At 36.7% G+C, this 23931-nt stretch overlaps 1 protein-coding gene across 2 annotated transcripts; it reads left to right on the forward strand.

Annotated features, from left to right (window-relative positions):
* The first annotated feature begins 1506 nt into the window (after positions 1–1506).
* LOC123541564 (uncharacterized) lies at positions 1507–23305 on the forward strand. Of its 2 annotated transcripts, XM_045327124.2 has the most exons (4): positions 1507–1628; positions 4161–4225; positions 8218–8441; positions 12895–23305. In XM_045327124.2, exons 3-4 carry the CDS (start codon positions 8321–8323, stop codon positions 22017–22019), a joined length of 9246 nt encoding a protein of 3081 aa, XP_045183059.2. In that variant the 5' UTR covers positions 1507–1628; positions 4161–4225; positions 8218–8320; the 3' UTR covers positions 22020–23305. The 2 variants fall into 2 exon arrangements, with proteins under 2 accessions (XP_045183059.2, XP_045183061.2); XM_045327126.2 differs by lacking the exon at positions 4161–4225 and having other exon boundaries at positions 1527–1628.
* The last annotated feature ends 626 nt before the right edge of the window (positions 23306–23931 follow it).

Genomic DNA, 23931 nt, shown 5'->3' on the forward strand with positions numbered 1-23931 from the left:
GGTGATTTCTGTCCATACCATCGTCGATGCTCGCTCGAATCGCTCCTCCTCCACCACACAGTTGCCGTTGAACCTTTCCATGTGGATTCGATACACATGTTGAGGGAAGATCACTCGAGCCAGTCAAAGCTGATTTTAACGGAAAACATTACATTGCTACAATGTTGTGAAAGAATTTGTAAGACATAACTCTGTATGGCTGTAAGAGGGGAAGTCTTATTACACTTCATGCAATGTTTTGTACGTCTGTGGATCATTTCTACCTTATAAGTATTTGTCTTGGTGTAAGGGCTCAAGATGGTTGAAGCATATATTCCAGTTGGTGCCGGACCAAGGCATTGTATTGAAGTTATTTTACTTTTCATTGGGTGGTGGTTTCTCCTCATGAATCCAAGAGTTCTATTAACATTTGTTGTTATTCTTTAGATGTGAGTATTATAGTTTAGATCAGAGGAGATATCTACTCCAAGCCACTGACATTATAAGACCGTCTTGAAGATGGTATTTACTTTAATGACATTTTGATCTTTGTGATGTGTAAGACTTGGCATTTTGAAGGGTTGATTTTCGTGTCACATTGCTTCTTTCAGATCTGCATCCGGCCGAGATCTTGCTACAAGGACTGGGAATCTAAGAGTGATTTCGACTGCAGTAGTATCAACAATGAGTCGAATTTGGAATTAAGAGCCAATGGCTCATTAATGTAAACGCAAATTTTGAGGGGTACAAGAATAGTTGGATATACAACAACGCGTTCAATAAGTTGTGCCTTTCGTATTATTCAGTAATTATCCGATATAAAATATTTTTGTACGAACATTACGGCATTGAGTTAACCTATAAAACGTTTTCTGACAATACAAGTAATGTGTTTGCTTTCCTGGTAAAAAAAGTTACAAAAGTGTTGCGTTTTCAACGCCTGTACTTAGAGAAATCCGGGGTTCAGATTCCAGTCAGGAATCGGAAATAAGTAGCTTCTCGTGTTTCAGTGCTTTAAGCATGGCATTGAGCTCACTGAAGAACCAACAGGTCTCATTGCAAAGAGCCAGTAAGGGTATCGCACCTGTATCCCTTTTATCTGAATTTGCCTCTCAAACTTCCTTAAATTGCATTTATATCCAACAGTTGCTAGTAAGACCCCCATTAATTCATAATGATTTACGATAGTTCGTAAGTCAAAAGTGGAAATAAACATACATTTTGCAAAGAAGAGCAATATTACATCCAGTCTGAAGCAGCTGACTTCTCATTCGTGTAAGATTTTTATGAATTGGTGAAAAAGCAGGCCTACAGTAAATTCAGCACTATTTTTTTTCTTCTAGAGCAAACGATTGAAAAAGGAATAAACTGAGTGTCCATACCTAATCTGATAAATTTGTTGTTTAAAATTGCATATGTAATTTTGTATTGTACTATTCTGATACATTTTGTTAAAAAAAAAAAGTGATTCTCCTTTGTGTTCATTTTTTAACTTGTTGGAGAAAATATGCACTTTGGGTTCTAATCGTCGCTGCTGAATACTCTTCGCCATTTGCATAGCGGAGGTTATCGCACAACAAAATCGTAACAAACATTTTATTTACATAAAAATCAGTACATTATACAGTCCTTAGCAAGTAATTACCATGGTAAGTTTGTTAAATGGTATCTAGACCTTCCGTATTTAATAAAATATTTGTGGAAATTGAAAGAATTTTGCAGAATTTCAGGCTTTCATCTTGACCTACTTTTGCGTTTTTGCCAAAATTCCTGGGAGACGCTACCATACCAACAAATAGGGAAATCCCGACTCTGTCGGGCTATTTAAGGGTGGCTCATTAATGGTTTAACGTTCTCACGAAGTGTTGAAATGCTTACTTGTTTTCAGATGTACAGAAAGAGCCAAGTGATTTGATTGGGTCTTTGTCATGTTTAGGCTTGTTGCATATTTGGGCATAATTCCTCTCTGCAGTGGCTGCACCATTTTGGGTCATATAATTTTCAAAAAAATAATGAAAAAAAGATAATTCTGTTTATTATTGTATCGGCCATTGTATCACAAGCATGTACTTTTTACTAATACTTGTGTGGTTAAAGTGCGTTTCTCTTAGAAAGGTACTATATTAAAGTTAAAATTCAGAGATGTTAGCCCATAGAATTGTCAAGTTTTGTATCTCTACCTGTTGAATTGATTATTCCTGATACCCGTACAGGCTGGGAACCAGTAGCCAGACAGATTTTCGTATTTCAGCTCGATTATTTTGTAAAAAAAATTAGTTGACATGAATTATTGAAGCCCACACTGCACAAACTTCAGCTCCTGCATCCGATACTGTAATCAGCATCAGGTTGTGATGTAAATTATGGGTTTCATTAGGCCTCGGATAGGGTCACAAAAAGAAGTTATTTTTCCTGTGTGATAACCAGTGGTTGGACAAATATTTCCACAATGCTTTGCTGTTATTTTTATATTGAAATAAGTAACTAAACAATTTTTACATGTTTCCTCATCATTAATCTCTCCAAAAGTGCACATGAAAGATAACATGACTTTCAATAGCAGCTGCGTAAGCGAGAGAGGCTAACTCTCAGAGACTCAAATTTTGTCAATTCAAATACATATATTATATATATAATAAAATTAGTGCAAAAATCGACAGCCCTGCATTTTATATAACTATTTCCGAGAAATTAAAAGTTACACATGTAATATCAGCATAAAATCAATATGCAGTTTAATTATTTCTTCCCCACTTGATACCTTGTCATGTTAAAAATTACTGTGCATGCGCAGTACTATCTTCATGCCCCGTTAAGACCAGAAGTTGTTTTGTAAACACAGGTGAGGTATCATCATAAAACCTAACATTATACAGACTTTGAAAGTCCAAGCGGTGGATTGTTGTAGACATGAAGAACAAACATCCAAATGAAACAGTTGCGTGAATAATGCCCAAATAAAGCGGTTATTATATGTGTCCGGAAACTGGTCCTGTTCCCAACCAGTACTGTACATTCACATTCAGGAACTATTGGTTCTCATGGAGAGAGTGGTAGAGAAGTATGAAGGTCACAATTTTATATATACATTTTCTTTCTATGATGAGATTGATCGGCCTTTTGATTTCCTTATTATTGTAGTGTATAATATGAATATTTTCTTATGCAATTTATTAAAAGTAATTTGAATCCTTGGTTAATAGAAGTTAATAGTTCTGTTTTCATCCATGTTCATGTACGACATGGGCCAAGAATCTTGGTAAGGAGAAAGATGGGATTTAACAAAAGGGATGCCATGAAAAATTCTGTTCTGATTCGTAACATTCAGCTCTTGAAAGTGTTGTGAAAGTTTATATTTGAGTAATTCAGATGAGATATACTTTCGTGATTTTCATGTAGATCTTTGTATATGTATGTTTCTTATTTGTCAAACATATTTCTGCTGTGCTAATGAAAGTAGATTAAATAAAGTCTACGGATGATAAATACACAAATAAACAGATAAATAAATAAGTGATCGACCATACACTTTTAGAGAAATAGTAATGAATTGCATTATAGGTCTGGAGGTGTCACAAATTTCTATAAAATGTTTCTTGCCCATAATACGTCGGCTAACAAGAAAGATCCATTTTAATACATGTATGATATATTCAGCACCTGGTATGATCTCTTTGTTCAAAGCATGCTAGTGTAGCTTGTCCATTGACTGACAGACACACACTACAAAAAATATGTTGCGAAATCATTTTACGGCTGACAAATCTCAGTACTTACTGTATAGAACAATGGAGGTAGTTCTTGTACTATTAAGGTACCTCCTTGACTGTACAAGACAAGAGGTGTTATATATTGCATGAAGAATTTAGGTTCCATGGGGAAATGTTTAGGGCATACACATAAACATATTTTCTCACCAAAGAATAAAAACATATCTAAAAATAGACTGCAGTTTCCATATTTTCCCGTCATTTTCTGTACACAACCGATTGTTCCCTAATAAGAATGTACAGCACAGGGATTACAGGTATACCTTCTTCCGCAGTATAGAGTTTCGGAAAAGCCTTGAATTAGAAGTGCCTAACATGGAGTCAGAGTGCCAAGTGGGAACATATAAATAAAGCACAAGGTTTTCAGTTACTAATTCAAATTAATAATGCATGTCCTTTGTATATTTTCAGGAGAATGGCTGATATAGAAGTAGATGTATGCTTTGTTTGTTTTGATTCCTGTTTTGTTTTTTGAGGTAATGATTATCTACATGATTTTTAGCGTGGCAGAAATTTTGTCGAGACTAGGTCACTTTTCAACTTAAAAAATTTGGTGAAAAGTTTTGTATATAAGCATGTATCTCAAGATCTACAGGGCTAGATGCTTTTTATCGCTACACAGTCTTTTGTGTCTTGAGAAGGTAAGTAGGAGCATGTTGAAGTTCTGCTGGTTACATTTTGTCAAAATAATGCCTTGTCAAGTTTTTTTGTTTATGAAAGTTTTGCATGCAAGACTGTTTGTCAGAAACTGCTCGACCAGATGCTTTTTAGCTCTACACAGGTCTTTAAACAGCATGGTGAGATGACAGGACAAAGCAGTTTCAGTATGACTGGCTAACATTTTGTAAAATGTTTGCTCCTTTTTAGCTCGACTATTCATAGAATAGTAGAGCTATTGGACTCGCCCATGTGGACGCATTGGCGTCCGCGTCCCGATTTGGTTAAGTTTTTGTATGTAAGCTGGTATCTCAGTAACCACTTGTGGGAATGGATTGAAACTTCACACTTATTCACTGTGATAAAATGACTTACATTGCACAGGTTCCATAACTCTATTTTGCTTTTTTACAGTATTATGCCCCTTTTTTGACTTAAAAATTTTTGGTTGAGGTTTTGTATGTAAGCTGGTATCTCAGTAACCACTTTTGGGAATGGATTGAAACTTCACACACTTATTTACTGTGATAAACTGACTTACATTGCACAGGTTCCATAACTCTATTTTGCTTTTTTACAAAATTATGCCCCTTTCTCGACTTATAAATTTTTGGTTAAGGTTTTGTATGTAAGCTGGTATCTCAGTACTCACTAATGGGAATGGATTGAAACTTCACACACTTGTTCACTGTCATGATCTGACATGCACAAAGCAGGTCCCATAACTCTATTTTGCTTTTTTACAAAATTATGCCCCTTTCTCGACTTATATATTTTTGGTTAAGGTTTTGTATGTAAGCTGGTATCTCAGTACTCACTAATGGGAATGGATTGAAACTTCACACACTTGTTCACTGTCATGATCTGACATGCACAAAGCAGGTCCCATAACTCTATTTTGCTTTTTCACAAAATTATGCCCCTTTTTCAATATAGAAAGTTTTGGTTAAGTTTTTGTATGTAAGCTGGTATCTCAGTATCCACTAATGGGAAAGGATTGAAACTTCACACACGTGTTCACTGTCATGATATGACATGCAGTGCAAAGGGTCAATAACTCAAGTTTGCATTTTACAAAATTATGCCCCTTTTTCGGCTTAGGAGTTTTTGGTTAAATTCTTGTATGTAAGCTGGTGTCTCAGTACCAACTAATGGGAATGGATTGAAACTTCACACACTTGTCCACTGTCATGAGCTGATAAGCACTATGCAGGTTCCATAACCCTATTTTGCTATTTTACTAAATTATGCCCCTTTTTCGACTTTCGTATTCATTCAATCGACAAGGCTGTTGAATAGTTGAGCGTTGCTGTCCTCTGACAGCTCTTGTTTATTTGAAAATTCTGCATGTGAGCAGGCTTCCCAGAATCTGCTGCACAGAATGCTTTTTAACTCTATGCATGTCTGCAGCATCGTTTGTGGGATATATGTTCTAAGCCAGATACTCACTTATGTCCCAGTCTAAACTTTGGTGAATAGTGTTTTGTTTAAAGGGGTGATAATATTTACTTACTTTAATATGCCCCTGTCTGAACTTCGGTGTTTTGTTAAAAGGGGTGATAATATTTACTATTAAACTTAGCCCCTCAGACGTGGCTAAACTTTGGTGAATAGTGTTAAGTTTAAAATGATGATAATATTTACTAACTTATGCCCCTGTCTGAACTCTAGTGAATAGTGCTATGTTTAAAAGGGTGATAATATTCACTAACTTATGCCGCTGTCTGAACTCTGGTGAATAGTGCTATGTTTAAAATGGGGGTGATAAAATTTGCTAACTTATGCCCCTGTCCGAACTTTGGTGAAGTGTTATATTGAAAAGGGTGATAATATTTTATACTAACTTACGCCCCTTCTGAATTTTGGTGAATAGTGTTATGTTTTAACTTTAAAAGGATGATAATATTTTATACTAACTTATTAACTAACTTGCATGTCTAACTAAACTTCGGTGAATAGTGTGTGATAATATAGACATACTTACATATGCCTCTGTCTGAACTTGTTGCGTAGTATTATGTTCAAATTGGTAATAATATTTACTAACTTGTGCCCCCCACCTTGTGCCCTGTCCGTCCATACGTCCATCACACTTCCTTTCTGATCAATAACCGAAGAACCAATCGACCTAGAGCCTTGAAACCTCATTGGGTGGCAGGGCTTATGGAGTAGCGACCCCTATTGTTTTTGGGTCTATCCATCAAAGGTCGTCACAGGGACCCGAAAATGGAAAACCATTTCCGATCAATAGCTTGAGAACCACTTGACCCAGAATGTTGAAACTTCATAGAATGATTGGTTAGCAGAATAGATGACGCCTGTTGATTTTGGGGTCACTCTGTTAAAGGTCAGAGTCACATGGGCCTGAACATGGAAAACCATTTCTGATAAATATCTTGAGAACCACTTAACCCAGAATTTTCAAACTTCATAACCTCATAGGATGATTGGTCAATTTTAGGGTCACTTCACTCTGTTAAATGTCAAGGTCACAGGGGCCTGAACATGGATAACCATTTCCGATCAATAGCTTGAGAACCACTTGACCTAGAATGTTGAAACTTCATAGGATGATTGTATATGCAGAATAGATGACCCCTATTGATTTTGGAGTCACTGTTAAAGGTCAGGGTCACAGGGGCCTGAACATGGAAGACCATTTCCAGTCAGTTACTTGAGAACCGCTTGACCCAGAATGTTGGAACTTCATAGGATGATGGGACATGCAGAGTAGATGACCCCTATTGATTTTGTGGGGTCACTCTGTTAAAGGTCAAGGTCACAGCAGACAGAAAATGGAAATCCATTTCTGGTCAATAACTTGAGAACCATTTGACCTACAACCTTCAAACTTCTTAGGGTGATAGACTTATTAAAAGAGTAGATGACTCCTATTGATTTTGGGGTCACTCCATCACATAGAAAACTCGTTCTGGTCAATAACTTGAGAACCACTAGGCCCAGAATGTTGAAACTTAGTAGGATGATTGGACATGCCAAGTAGATGAGCCCTGTTGCAGCCAACCATCAGTGTCTCTTTTGACTTTCGCTTCTGTCTCCATTGTTTGCCTATACGACTATGCATTGGGGGAGACATGCGCTTTTCTACAAAAGCATCTTCTAGTTTTATACTTGTATTAAATTGGGTATATGATAATAATGATAAATGATACATGTAACTTGAATTGCTAAGGTTCATGAATGGTCTGCAGTCTACCATAGACTAGCATGAGATGTACAGATTTGAGTGTAAGAGTTTCCGTTCTGCTTTTAAATCAAATTCTTGTATATTATTTTTAGTAAAAAGTTGAAAAAAAAATATTCTCCATGGCCATTAAAACATTTAGTGTCAGGCCAAAAATTAGGGTAGGTCGGGATACCGGAAACAAACAATTTTTTTTTACGCCTTATTGTAAAGACTATTTATATGCAAAAAAGCACATGTATAATTTATACATAATATACGAGATGTGTTAACCAGTGCTGGACTCACAAGGGATGAGCAGAAATTTGCTACATTTTGTTCTGTCAGAAAACATTGAGAGGGTCCATATGGATGAGAAATAGGCATAATTCAATGTTTCCATATATATCATTATGTAAGATGTAAAAGGAATTAGCAAGTTTATAAAAATTGATAGACATTACTTATATGATATTCTCATGTTTCATTAATTAACAGAAGAATTCCCAGTGTAAATACATGTAGTTTTATATTTTAAAAGGAAAAATATGTATCTAAATCTTTATTTATCTTAACAGTGCATTTCCTAAATTGTGTTCATTAATACTGTTTACTTTTTTTCTTCAGATTCCTTTATAGTGTTTAGTGTGTGCGATCCCGATGCTTCATTTGTCCCCGTATAGAACTGTTGTCACCATCATTGTGCCATGGTCGAGTCGATTTCACCCTCATGCCCTCCGATCCACAGATGGAACAGAGGCCACGCAAAAAGCGCGAATACCAATGCCCCGACTGTGATAAAATCTTGACTACGTCTGAAGGTTTAAACATACACAGGAGACTGCATACAGGTAAATATACTGTATAGCCTTTTACAAGCCATAGCATCATTAAACAAAAATTGACACCATATGACACCAGTATTGAGTTTTCCAGGAAGCAGACGGGAGAGTTACTGAGTAGCTCAAATAAGTTTTAAAGCTTTCATCACATTCAGGCTAAAGTAGTTTAGAATAAACTAAATTAAACATACAAAATATATAAAAAAAACAATTTCTCAAAATCCTTGACTGTAGTCGTAGGTTGGTCACGGTGTGCTTAGTGAATAATCAATCTAAAAAAATTTTAGCTATCTGAAAGCCTATGTCTCTAACCTTACAAAAATGTTTTTATCATAGTCACCAATTTTATTAGCTCGACTATTCAACTCAACCTGGCGTCGGCGTCACACCTTGGTTAAGTTTTTGCATGCAAGTGCATACAGCTATCATAGAAAGGCATATAGCTTTGAAACTTATTTTTTCTTTTTCTAGGTCAATTACCAACCTCACTGGGTCAAGTTCCATAACTCTGACATGTATTTTGAGCAAATTATGCCCCCCTTTGGACTTAGAAAATTCTGGTTAAAGTTTTGCGTGCAAGTACATACAGCTATTACTAAAAGGCATATAGATTTGAAACTTACTTTTTCTTTTTCTAGATCAATGACCAACCTCACTATGTCAAGTCCCATAACTCTGACATGTATTTTGGGCAAATTATGCCCCCTTTTGGACTTAGAAAATCCTGGTTAAAGTTTTACATGCAAGTTACTATCTCCAAAACTAATGCAGATATTAAATTGAAACTTAATACGTGTCTTCGGGATTATAAACCTAGTTGATAGCATCAAGTCCCATAACTCTGACCTTCATTGTAGCCAAATTATGCCCCCTTTGGACATAGAAAATCCTGGTTAAAGTTTTGCATGCAAGAACATACAGCTTTTACTGTAAGGCATATACATTTGAAACTTATTTTTTCTTTTTCTAGGTCAATAACCAACCTCACTGGGTCAAGTCCCATAACTCTGACATGTATTTTGGGCAAATTAAAGTTTTACATGCAAGTTACTATCTCCAAAGCTAATGCAGATATTGAATTGAAACTTCACATGTGCCTTCAGGATTATAAAACTAGTTGATAGCATCAAGTCCCATAATTCTGATATGTATTTTGGTCAGATTATGTCCCCTTTTGAACTTAAAACTCTTTTGATATTTAATACATTTTGGGTAATATTTTCCTGCCTCTGGGACAATATTTCGAATAGTCGAGCTTGGCATTCTTACGGACAGCTCTTGTTCTAGGAACTTTAAATCTGAATTATTCCCCTTAGATTTTGAGTAATTGCCAAGATAAAGGTATCTTAGTTGTTTTCCAGTTGGGGCAGAACCAAGGCTTTGTATGGTGGGTCTTTTACGTTTTCATGGTTTTTCGTTATGTTTCGCTTTATAATTCCAAGAGTTTTATAAGCATTTGTTGTTATTTTTGCTGTAGCTGTTTACTTCATGTTATTCAATTTAACTTGCAAATTAATATTTTACTTTTAAAATTTTGATTAAATCAGTTTTCATTTTCAGTTTGGATAAATATCTTACTAAAAAAGGCTTACTTTCTATCTTTTTATGAAGCTATATTACTTTTGAACTGAAACACATTTTGAATTTCACAGCAGTTATTATTGCAGATAAAATCAATCTACTTTGATAATACTGTGAAGTCACAAATTTTCAGGAGGGACTAGTTTTAGTTTATTTTGTGCGTGCATTGATCTATGAAATTAAACCCCTTACAAATAGCAAATTAGTAAAATGGCAGATCATTTTATCTTACATCCTCAAAGTTGTATTCATGTACTGTGAAATCAGTAATATTCGTGGGGGACTTCTTTTCGTGGTTGAGTCAATCCACAAAATTTAATCCCAAAGAACAAGTAAAATTCCCATTCATTCTGTGTTCAAAAGTTGACATCCACAAATTCATATCCCCACGAAATTGCCGTCTTGACCAAAACCACGAAATTTCACGCCCACGAAATTAAATGATTTTACAGTACTGGGTCCAAACCACAAAATTTTATGCCTATTCAATTAAATCATTTCTCAGCTTATATATTTCAAAGCATGGATTTCTTGCTGATGATTTATGTTATATGATAAAGTACACTGATAATAAATGAATTTTCATAAAGGAGGAAAACGTTTACAATGTACAAAAATACCAAAAAAAAATAAATAAAGGCAGCAGTTATTATGGTCTTCGAAGAAGGTTACAGGGACCTGAATATTGATGGTTTCTTGAGAATCACAGGGACCTGAACATTGATGGTTTCTTGAGAATCACAGGGACCTGAATATTGATGGTTTCTTGAGAATCACAGGGACCTGAACATTGATGGTTTCTTGAGAATCACAGGGCCCTGAACATCGGAAACTATTTCTGCATGGTTTCTTGAGAATCACTTGACCCTGTTCCTTCAAACTTGATAGCATGATTGGCTTAATGAAGACAATCCCTATTGTTTATGGGGTCAGTAAATCAAAGGTTAAGGTCACAGGGGCCTGAACCTTGAAAACTGTAACAAAAAAACTGTAGAGGGCATGGTCACTTTCCCTAATACATGTACCGATATGTATAAAGTGGGAACATCAAAAAAATATTCTTGTTTTACTGTTAGTTTTTGTCAAGCCCACTTGCAGATGCAAAGACATAGTCGTCCAAATGGCTGTTTGGTGTATGTGTGATAGTGCATGCATCCATTCTGATTTGTTTGTCCGTACCATAACTTTGACATGTATGGAGCAATCTTGTATATATTTGGCATAATTTTTCACCTCCATGAGACTGTCATGTGCAAATCAAGGTCTCTATCTCAAAGGTAGGGTCAAAGGTCATTTTAGAGCTTGGCTGTGCCATAACTTTGATATGCATTGAACAATCTTATTTTAATTGGCATGTTTGCCTCAGTGAGATGAAGTGTCATACGTAAACCCCAGGCGCCTGCCTTAAAGGTCAAGGTCACACTTAGGGGTCAAATGTCATACAAGGTCTGAGGCCATAACTTTAACATGCATTAATCAATTTTTTTTCATTTGGCAGATCCTGTTTTTGTGGACATACAACAATTTTTATATTGAATTACTTCCCTTTGTTGTTACTATAAATAGCTCATTTTTATTTTCGTTGAAAACCTGAGTTATTAGATTGGGGTATGTCGTTGGTCGGGCGGGTGGCGTCAAACTGGTGTTTCCGGTCAATAACTTTTGTTTCGGTAAAGATATTTGAATAAAACTTGGTATGTATGTAGCTTATATCAAGACAAAGGCTAGGATTGATTTTGGGGTTTCTGGGGTCAAGGTCAAGGTCACTGTTACTTAAAATAGAAAAAGGGTTTCCGGTCAATAACTTAACTTAGGAATGAGCTATCATGATGAAACTTGGTGTATAGAAAACTTATATAAAGTTGTAGCTTGGGATTGATTTTGGGGTTTCTGGGATCAAGGTCAAGGTCATTGTTACTAAAGTTAGGGTTAGGGGTTAGGGTTAGGGTTGTGCTTCAAAGTGGTGCACTGTGATTCAGTATACTTTTTTATTCTTATGAAAAGTGTTGAAAACCTGGTTTCGTGGCATTGCCGCGTTTCTTGTGTAACTGTTTTATTATTGGCAGTAGGGAAAAACTGAGACCACTTTTCTGTGGTACACCATGGATGGTACCTCAAATTTTAGTTGTATTTTGACATATCTGCACCTGGTAAAGACCTTTTTTGTGGACTTAGAATTATTTGTGTGTGTGTGTGTGTGTGTGTGGATGATAGTTTCTGTTAAATAACTTTTTAGTTTGGGTTTAGATATTGAAATGAAACTTGTTTTAAGTGGCTGAAATGTTTGAGTCATTCAGGCTGTGTATTAACAAATAATGGGCTCGACATTGTTGCCCTTTGGGCTGCAACATTCTAGTTTATTGTCTCTTGGTTTCACATCATACCCCTAGCCCGGTCTTCTGCAGGAATGGATGTTCAGATAACTCGGCTTTTTACATAACAAGAAAAAATGCCATGTGCAAGATTTAGACCCCTAGCTTGAGGCTGAAGATGCACAGATTTCTATATATATCTTTCGATGTAAATGAGTTGTGAAACCAAAATTTGTAGTCCTGTTTTGCGCCATATAACCTATACTGTGTTGGTTCGCTGTAAAACCCAAATATAAATATAAAAGATTTCTATATCAGCTTTTTTGCAGTAAAGATGCCATAATAAATGAAAGTGTAGTTTTAACACTGTCATTTCTATTAAAAAGATCGAAGATTTTTTTTTACGCATATTTATGCTTTGGCTTTTCAGGTTGCATGTTTAAAAATGAAGATCAAATTTCCTAGCTGTTTCTGAAATTTTACCTTACAAAAAGTATCTTAGGGCTCACTATAATGAAGAAATTTTACATTTAAGTTTCTGTTCATTCTAAATATGATGTCTGCTTCAGGTGAGAAGCCATATGTTTGTGAGATCTGTAAGCACGCATTCAGCAGGAAGTGGAACTATACATGCCATTTGAAAGGCTGCCAGAAGAGACACCTCTCACCAAATGCTAACTTTCCAGAGCTCAAAAATCAAGCAATAAAAGCACGATTCAGTAAGCCTAAAGAAGGGGAGACTGAAGATTTGGAAGATATTGATTTGGGCAGTGTGTTTGGACAAGGGGACAGTGACAATATTGATACTTTAAAGAACCAGGTTGAACCTGCTATTGAGTTTTGTAACAGAAACACTGCAGAAACCTATGGCAGAAAACATTTAGTGCAGAAAGATTCTGTCAATTTACTTGAAGAAAAGACTGAATGCCCAGTGAACAATGTGACACAAACTGAGACACCAGTGACCAGTGACTTTGAATGGTCCACTTGTGAACAAAAAACAGTTAGTACGGATAGTTCTGAAATTTCGTCTCCTGTTGTCAAAACGTCTACAGCTCTGACTAGTGAATCTCAGGGATTATCATTCACTGCATCTCAGAGTTTGGATGTACATAGTTTACTTGCACAGGGAACAAATGCTATACCTCGCATTAAAGAACCATTGCACGAGAACACTGTTAAACATTCATCTATTCTCAGTGAGGCTTTAAACAGAACGCCGATTTCAAGAAATTGCATCACATCCAGTGCTCAATTAAATCAAACTTACAAACATTTTCCCAATTCCAAGGTTTGCGCTTTGTCTCAGTTAATTCCAAACAGTGCAGGAAATGTCCTAGATTTTGCAAAACATTTAAAAATATTCAATAAAGATCCACCACCATATCCTGGCTTGCCAAACAGGAAAGTTACAACAACAACAACAACAACAACAAAATCAGCAATTCCTGGTCCAATTTCACATATTATAGTTGTTAATGGTGGAAAGACATTGTATTCATATCAGCTGCAGGTGAAGCAGGAAGCCACAGTGACTGTACAAGGTGACACCGTTAGTGACACAATAAATAAAGATAAGATAGTTGACGAAACAACTCCTTGCCTTACACCAGTAGTAGATAGTGGCAGTTATGATGAAATAGATGGTGATATTCCAACTGTTAAAGCTGAACCAGATGACAACCCAAATGACCATATCAGTGATTCTAGTGATTCCAATGTTGTTAAAATAGAAAATGTATTAGTTAATGAGAAAAGAAGGCAGATTGTTAAAGAAAAAGATACTGCTTTTCAATTAGGGTTTGGAACCGATAAATCCGAAACAAGTGTTGCAAGAAGTGCAAAAGAGGTAGCTCAAGATTTTTTCAACTTCAAAACTGACTTTAACAGAAATGTTTCCAGTTTAAATCCTCAGATTTATAGCAGTCATTTCTTAATTGGAAGAGACAAAATAGAAGCAGATTGCAAAGTTGAATCTGATGACACTGGTTTATTTGGATATAATACTGCTGATGACTTTGAAAGTGACAGAGGAGCAAAAAATAGTGTTGATGGTGTAGCATATCAGACTGTTGGTACACAGTCATGTATGACATTAAGGAACCGAGAGAATAAATCATTCAAAAGATTGCATGAACTGAGAAAGGAGATTTTAAATGGTGCATATGTAAAGGATGTTTATGATGCTGAAGAAATAGTTGACCCAGAACCAGTTTGTAAACTTCGTAAATCAGAAAACAAGGATGTGATTCATATAAAGGAGCTAGTTGAAGAAAGGAGAAGGAAAAAAGAAGGGAAAAAAATAGAAAGTTGTGATTCCCAAGTTTCTGAATATCATAAAAGAAGAAGGCCAGATAAAGAAAAAACTGCAGTCTATAGGCAGAGAAAAATTGTTCAGAAATCATATACTAATTCAGGATTTGAGTGTAAAGTATGCGGAAAGTTACTAACAACTCCATATGGATTACAGAACCATTTGATGGTACATGAGGGGCAAAAGCCTTTTGTATGTAAAGTTTGTAATCACGCATTTACAAAACAGTGGAATTTAAAAACTCATTTACAAAATAGGCATAAAATCGATCCTACAAAAAAGGATCTAGAGCCTAAGGGTCCAGTTAACTTGTCAACAAAAGGTGCTGGTATAAGACGTGTTTGCAGAGAAGATATTTCTGTCAGTTCAAAAAGTGAAATTGGTGATAAAAACACTGCAAAGGCTTATAAGACATCAATTGATTTAAAAGTTGAAAGTAGTGAAAGTGATTTTGGTGGTTCAAAGACTTCAGTGAAATCTGATTTTAGTGAAGAAAATTTACCTAGAAATGTAAAGGAATTTGAAAAGAATGACAGAGAGGAAACAGAGAGTATAAGTACATTTGATAATGCTGACTTAATTGATGAATATTTGAATGTGAATGACATTGAAAATAGTTCCTTTGAAGGGTCTGAGGGAAACATATTTGACTTGGATGAAGCAGATTTCTTAGAAATCAAACAATTAGAAACAGATGTAGATTTAGAGACTATGGTAAATAAAGAAACCGTGATAGGACCTAATGACACTTGTGAAAATGTTAATGATAATTTAATTGGCATTGAAAAAAACATGGCAAACGAAAATGTGATAACAATGGAAAAAAGTGATCTCAAGAGAGAAAATGTTCCTAATGGGGCATTAGAGGAGTCCAAAGTAAAAAACTTGGATTCAAAATGTGAGAATGGTGAATTAGGAGCTAATCAGGGTACAGAGCTAGGTAATGTCTCTAATATGACACTTGAAAGTGGGAAGAAACCTGAACAGGGTTTTGGTGACATAAGTGAAAGAACTAGTCAGGGAATGGAACAAGATCTGAAAACAGACCTGAATATAAATAAACCTGCTGAAAGTATGGAGTTGAATTCAGGGACAAATGAAAATACGAATGAAAACACAAATTTACCTAGATCTGTATTATCAAATGCAGGTGTTGAAGGAACAAATGAAAGTAGTGTGATCTCTCAGAAAGAGAATAATGAATGTACAACTAGTGTTTTGCCAAATAAGTGTGCAGAAACTGAAACAACAAATGTATCTCTGGAAGAGAGACAAGACAATAGAGAAGTTTTGGTAAAAATGGACACTTACACTGATTCTGCTTCATTAAATACAGGGCCTTTGTCTTCCACAGAAAGAAACTCTGATCTCAACTCTTCTAATTCCAGTCAGGTAGAGCATGGGGAACAGAATAATGGAACTGTTCCTTTAAACAAAAGTCTTCCTCCTCCATATTCGGAACAAGTTCACCCTGCAGTACAGCCTCCTGGAGATCCTTACAGTCTTCCAGTTAATCCGCAGTATCCAGGACAGCTTGAACATTACGCTCCATCTCACTACCCAGGGCAGCCAGGTGTTCCGTTTGATCCAACTATGTACAGTGCGCATTTAGCAAATTTAGCCCACTATCAGAATAGGACTAGGGAAGAGATGGAAGGCCAGTATCTGCAAACTGCAGAGAGTGGTCAAGAGCCTGCCAAGGACAAACAGATGTTTGAATGTCAAACTTGTGGGAAGAAGTTAACTTCTACTGGTGCATTACAGACTCATATGCGTGTTCATACTGGAGAGAAGCCTTACCGGTGTGAAATCTGTAATCGGGCTTTCTCGTTCAAAAGTAACTGCACAAGGCATATGTTGACCCATTCTCAAGGGAGACAAAAGAAAAGCCCACCAAAAAATGGCACCAAACTCACAGAAGGTCAACCTAATGAAAATGAACCAATGGTAGCACTGCCGGGTTTTGGAGAGATTAGAAACACAGTGGAGGAATATCCAGAGCCTGATAATCAGACAAGTGCTATGTCTCAGTCACAAGCTGTGCTACCATCTATGCAGACATTGGTATCAAACCAAGCATCGCACTTTCCAGGTATGCAGGCTAGCCCACTTCCAAACTACAGTCATACCTCCACACCAGACTCTGCTCATGAGAGACCAAGTGAGATGACATCACAACCCGAAGATCTGTCATTAAAGGGTTATGGAATTCCGAGTGGGGAATACACGCAGCATCGTCAGCACCCATTTTATCAGAACCACCCTGGCTTCTATGATCAGTATGGACATGGTATGAATCCCTATCCGCCTGGAGCCTACCCACCTCCAATGAGTCCTATGCAACAGTCACAGTACGGAAGTGAGTATCCTCAGCATATGAGTGCACACCCAGGCTATAGGCCTGAGCATCAGCCTTCGATGCATCCAGACACTGGATCTACTGAGACCAGTCCGCAGCAGGTACTCCAAGCCCCAAAAATGCCTACAATGGAAGTGACTTCGGATACTCCATTAAAACAAAAAAATAGGTCAAAGGAGTACCAAGGCGAGCGGAAACATCCTTCTAAATATTGCGACATATGCAAGAAATCATTCTCAGCAAGTTACTACACAAATCATATGAAAATGCACTCTGGAACAAGTCCACACATCTGCACTTTATGTAATCAAGTTTTCTCGCAAAAGTTCAGTCTGACAAGACACATAGAAAATATCCATCACAAAACCAAACAAGATGTTGTTCCATCAAAAGCGACATCAGGGACGGAAGTTAACCAGCAGACGGATATGACATATTTCAATCAGTCTGGAAGTTCTGAGCTCAGAGTGGATCCAAACCCAGAAAAAAATACAAGTGGAGACAGGCAGATGTATATGCATCAGCCAGAAACTTCTACGCCAGAAAATACAGAGGATAGTGCTGGTAATTTAGGCAAAGAGAATGTACCATCAATTGAATTATCATCGAGTCAAGTACCAGGTCACAGCGCGAACTCTCGGCAGGCTGATAGCAACCTCTCGCAACAAGGGCAGTATAACTTGTCCGCACCAGGTCTGCAGAATCCTCCAGAAGCAAGACATCCTGAAATGAATCAGCTTACAATGTCACAGTTTCCTCATAATGGTGCTGCCAACAGAGAGGGATTTGCTGAATCTCCGTATCAGCATGGGCCCCCGCAATACCCGAACCAGATACCGCAATCTTCTCAGGCAGAGCCACATCAGTGGCCTTCACCTTTACCATCCATACACCATCTTCAGCAACCAGGTCATGGTCAACATTTACTTCCACCTGTAAACCAGCATCAGCAATTGCAGCAGCAGCAGCAGCAATCTATGTCTCTTCCAGTCTCAACACCAGTTTCTATATCAACCCAGTCATCTGTGGATGAAGGCGAAATAGATGAAATAAACAATAAACAGCAGTCTGGAGAAAAGGTGAAAGGCTCACATGTTTGTACGGTTTGTAACAAGACGTACTCATCCTCAGCGACCTTGAAAGCTCATCATCGTATTCATACGGGCGAGAAACCATATACCTGTGATTTCTGTGATAAGTCGTTCACATTTAAAGGCAATATGAAACAACATATGCAGAAACATCATAAAGATGCCATACCAGCCTTGCCAGGAGTTCCAAGATCTGAGGGTCAGCTTGATTCTCCCTCTGTTGAGAATAATTTGATTGGTATAAAAACACCAACAAAAAAGTCCAGAAAGTCTCCAGCTCCCATGACAGCCAGTCCTGGATATGGTTTTCGTATTTCGGATGCAGCTCCACAGTTTGATATTCCTTCTCAAGAATACAAGGGTTACAGTAACTCGCCCTTGTATAAACACCAGGTAAAAGTAGAGCCAGAAGCTTATGCAAGTATGCAACCAGCCATGTACAATTACCAGAGCCGGTCACCAATGAATAATTTGGGAACCAAAACCCCGCCCCAGCTGTATCCAACTCCGCCTCCACAAACATACAGTGGAAGTCCGGTGAAATCACTACCATCTATACAAAACTTCAACAGTTTCCATCCTAGTCAAGCAGGGATGTATCCAAATTACGGAGATAAGCAACAAGGGTATCCACATGGCCTTGGTCCTAACCTAATCCCAGGGCAGGCAAATGAAATAAAGCCAGAAGTTCCGGCAAGTTCAGGTTCGCAACCAGAACCAGATGGGTTACCAGTGCAGATTGCTAATGCTGTACTAGGTATGCAACAGGAAGGTTTAGGAGGTGCAGGGCTCAACCCTCCGGAATATTCTGCAGTAGCTCATTCAGATCTGAAGAGTTGGCCAGACCATAACTTCCCAGCTGTACCTGCTATTAAGACTGAAGAATCTGATAATGCGGATATTGCACCATCTATAGGGGACCTTGAAAAAACGGTAATGCCTTTGGTTGCAGATGACTCGCATCAAGAAAATCAGACAAGAACAGTACGTCAAGAAGAGGGGCCAGGAAATACACAGGCTGCTGCAAATGAGGTGGCAATTTCCCTACCAACTTCTTTAGAACATGATCAGCTGTATAGCCAGTCGGAGACAAGCATACATCAAAAAGGTTCTGAAACTGGAATGAGCCAATCAAATCCCATAATGCATTTAGGTAACCAGTCAGATTCTATGTCTCACAGCTTTCAACCAGGTGTACCAATGGAGTCGCCCGTTATGCAATCTCCAAGTTCAACAGGTACCCCATTACAGTCACCACATCCGAGTACACCAGGTACTCCTATTATCTCGCCGCAGAATAATCCATTCGGAAACAACTTGATTTCACCAAAGTCAAACGCACCAGGAAATCCACTTTCCTCCCCTAAACCAAAAAGCATCATATGTCCCGTGTGTAACAAGGAGTTAGCATATTCCAGCAGTCTGTCTACACATATGCGAGTTCACACTGGAGAAAAGCCGTTCTCTTGTCTACTCTGCAATAAAACGTTCGCTCAGAGAAGTAATTTAAACACGCACCTGAAGTCATGCAGGAAGAAAAACGAGAGCAAGGAAGGCACACCGGAATTAATGGGGCCTGAAGGACAGTCATCCATGTCAGGAAATATAGGAGACGTACCTGATACGTCAGGAAGTGAGAGTTTATCAGCACCGATGTCTAGAAAGCTAAGCACCAGTAGTGATGTCAGTTCAACCAATTATGACATGGCAGTGGATTTGTCTCAGCATCATAGCACTCAACATTACCATGTCCCACCGCCCCCTCAATCTATGCAAGCTCTCAGAGAATATAATGCTCACATGAATTACGAAAGTCAACAGGCTGGGTTGAATATGGGGTACGGTCAATACTCGAATGAAATGTATGCTCATCAGCAAGGTATGCTTCATTCCCAGCATAGTTATCCAGGACAAATGGAGCAGAACCAGTTCGGTGCAAACTCTTCGTTACCTTCAGTGTCTAGTTCCGGCCTGACTCAACCGTCCAGCAGCTCTGGAAACATGTTACCGAATTTTTCCAGTGTGTTTTCAAACCTGAACGAAACCAGCAGCCATCAGAGTTTCCAGTATCCGCAGCATCAGCAACAGTTGCCTGGCTTTGATTCATTCAAATCTTCATACAAAGGCGATGCTCTACCTCTGTCACAAGACTTTCCTACAGATCTGACGGAAAAACCGGTCAATATGTCACTCCATCAAGATCTGACCCCTTCACCAAGTAAGGAAACAAAACCTGTAGCACCTCTACCGGATTGGGGCATCCATTTAAAACAAGAACAATGGATGTCTGATTCAAAACAAAAGCAAATCAAAGTAGAGGGTAAAAGAAGGAGTTCATCAAGGGCTATGTCTGAAGAAGAAAAAACAGCAGCTCGCACATGCAAAGAGTGTAAAAAAGTTTTATCATGCATGGCTGGATTACGACATCATATGCGTATTCACACTGGGGAGAAACCATTCAGATGTGGTTTATGCAATAAAAAATTCTCCCAAAAATGCAACACTCACACGCACATTAAATCCTGCATCAAAACACAGATGACAAAGGGAAATCTTCCTGATGAGCACATAAACAAAAGTGAACAAGAACTTTGTGTTTTGTTTACTATACGTGACCCAGACATGAAAGTAGGGACAAGTTTTGAAGATGGTGGTGATTCGGAACTCGGCATGGATCAACTGGAAGAAGATAGCAATTCTAGATTTGGGAACGAATTGGGAGAAGGTAGTACGACAGTTGATATTATAAGCAAAGGAAATCATGAAGATGGTAAGAGTAACACAGAACTTGTTAAACAAGCACTGATGGATATAATTGACAAAGTCAAATCGAATGAAACTTTAAGTCCTCAAGAAAATAGGTTGGATAATCGGTCACCTTATCGCTCTGGTTTTCCTGAAAATGATGACTTTTACAATGAGCATAGTGAAATAGATGAAAGAGATAGGTTAACACCAAATTTTCTTGATAAAGACAAAATAAGGGGAGTAGAAAGTGGGTATAAGAAAAGAAAATGCTGTGAATGCGGAGTTGAGATTACAGGGTCTCCAAGCTCCCTTAAGCATCATATGAGGACCCATACAAAAGAAAAGCCTTTTGTTTGTGACTACTGTTGTAGACCTTTTTCTATGAAGTTTAGTTTAAACCGGCATATAAACACTCAGCATGGTGAAAATAGACATGAAAGAAAGAAAGTGGAAAAGCGGAAGTTAAGTACAGATGATCAGTTAAATGAAAATTCAGCATCAAATGATGCTAAACAGTTTAAGGCAGACAGTTTTGCAGAAAACGTCAGTGAAATTAGTGCTATAAATGAAACAAAAGACGCTGTAAAGGCAGAAACATGTGTTGGATCTTCGTACACTGAGCTTAAGGCAGAGAATATAGTTGAACCTCAAAATTGCCCTGAAAGCTATATGGTAGAGAGTGATCAAAAGGTAAACGACTTTGTTAAAATGAACGAAGTGAAACAAGAATTGACTGAAGTTGAAAGTGAAAATGACATTAAACCAGAAGCAGTGTTTGAAAATGTGAGAGGTGAAAGGAGTGAAATGATAACTGAAGTGAAACAAGAGAACAAAAAAGTGAAAAAATCAAAATATCCGATAATAGACGAAGCTGCAATAGCAGCTATGGAAATAACAAAACGTGGTTTAAAGGTCTGTGAAATATGCAATAAGGAATTCGCCCGTCCAATTCTGCTGTTAAAACATATGAGGACACACACAAATGCAGAAAAACCTTTCAAATGTGTCATGTGTAACAAAACATTCGGCTACAAGAGCAGCTTGAAAACACACTTCGAGAAACACAAAGCAGAAATGTATAAGTGTAATATTTGTGAAGAATTGTACACAACAGAAACAGAACTTGCCGAGCACTCTGTCAGCCATTCATGGGATGATTGTCCGGATTTAGATGCAGTATAACATTTAGCTTTCTCTTTTTTTTTTTACTTGCTTAGGCCATTATTGATTAATTGTTAGATTTTTTTTCCTTCCGTATTTTTGAAGGGTTACATTTTGTCTACTTTTGACTATGCTCTGTTTAATTTGAGATGCTGTTCAAATGTTATTTTCTCCAAGGTTGAAATTTTTGTTGTGTTAACTCCAAGGGTGATATTTTGTCAGGTAGAACTAGAAGAAACAAGTTTCAGTACTAAACGCTTTTTTTTTCAAATGAGTATTCCAAATATTTTAAAGACTTCTCTTGCAGGATAAGCTTTTTAAAAAAATAGAGGAAAAGGGTCTTTTAAAAAACAATTTTATGATATTTTTTTTGAAGATATTATGTATTGTAATTGATGAAAAAAGAAAAGCAATAAATAGAGCAGAATTTAAGAATTAATTTTTTCAAAAATATCCTTATTATTTTGAACAATAGAGAGCATTACAGTATAAGGTAATAGGTTACTTTTAAACAACAGACTATTTTTCCACTGTTTCTTTATAGATGTTGATTTTGCAGAACCCAGGATGTACTATTTTCAATGTTAGTTTATTTTTGCTTGTCTGGAAAGTCAATTTTTTTATCAGCTTTTGTAGGAAATTAGTTTCAAGTTATATTTTAATATTATACAGGTTTTAAATCATATTTATAACTAAAATATAAAAAAAAATGTCAAAATTTCAAAGTCTGACAAACCAAGCCCTTATTATTAAAATATGTGTTTAGCTGATTTCACTTTGGGTAAAGCAGTTCTATTCTCAGACCTAAGTCGTATATAAAATTTTTAATTTCAAATAGAGATTCTTTACTATTTCTTTTGTGCCATTTACAAAATTATGCAATTTTCGCATTCATTTATTTTATTTAAAATGCTTGCAGAATATCTCCTGGGAATCAAATTATTACCATAAATGGGTAAACACTGTCTTGATCACATTAGTTTAAGATAAAACTAAAGGGAATGCCCCTAGAATGACATTTTTTTAAAACATGAGCAATTCTTAATGTTTCAGTAATTAAAAATAAATAAGGTAGTTCTACATGTTTGATTAAATGGACGTGACAGCTTAATGTAGTTTATCAGGAAAACCTAGAATAATGCCTGGTAGCCATCATATGGGTATCATAAATTTTGCTGGGAATCTGTTTTATTTCGAGTATTTAGTGGGAAACAGTTTCATAAAATTCTACATTGTATACCAAAATAAATGTTCCAAACTTGCAGAACTACCTTCATGTTAACCACACAGCGAAAATTGATATGAAATATAAGAAATTTTAAAATGAAATGAGCTTAAAAAAAACTGATTTATGGCCAAATGTTTAAATGGGTTTTCCAGTTTTGTAACCTGTTTAACAAACTTATTTTGATAGAAAGTTCCATAATGTTACTAAATTATGTTCATGTATACAAGATCTGATTTAAAAACCACGTTTTTATTCTTTTTTCCTGTTTTTTTTTAATGGTTGAGTATTGTTTTTCTGTGTATAAAATGAGAACAAAATTATTGTTCATACTGGAATTATTTTCAAATATCTCGTCTATTTTCTTTTCGTTTCTAGTAGATTTCGTTTATATTTTGTTTTTATACTTGGTACAAGACCACACAAGTGAAATTATGTTTAGTTTTTATTTTATGTTGAAAATGGAGAAGATACTCCATTTTAAACCTTATTTTGCAAGACTGTTCAGTATCATTTAAAATGCATTTAGTTACAAGTTAGAGGGGATTTTCTACATAACAATGTATACACATAATAGAAATCTTCACCATTTTAGCAAAAGGACATTTTTCATCACGACCTGAGTTCAATTTTTTGCTGCTCTGAAACTTTGTTAGTTCTTAGAAGGAGAAAAAACTGCTGATTTAATCAACATATCATGTTTCCATG

This window comes from Mercenaria mercenaria, chromosome 16 (genome assembly GCF_021730395.1).
Source record: "Mercenaria mercenaria strain notata chromosome 16, MADL_Memer_1, whole genome shotgun sequence".
Classification (NCBI taxonomy): Eukaryota; Metazoa; Mollusca; class Bivalvia; order Venerida; family Veneridae; genus Mercenaria; species Mercenaria mercenaria.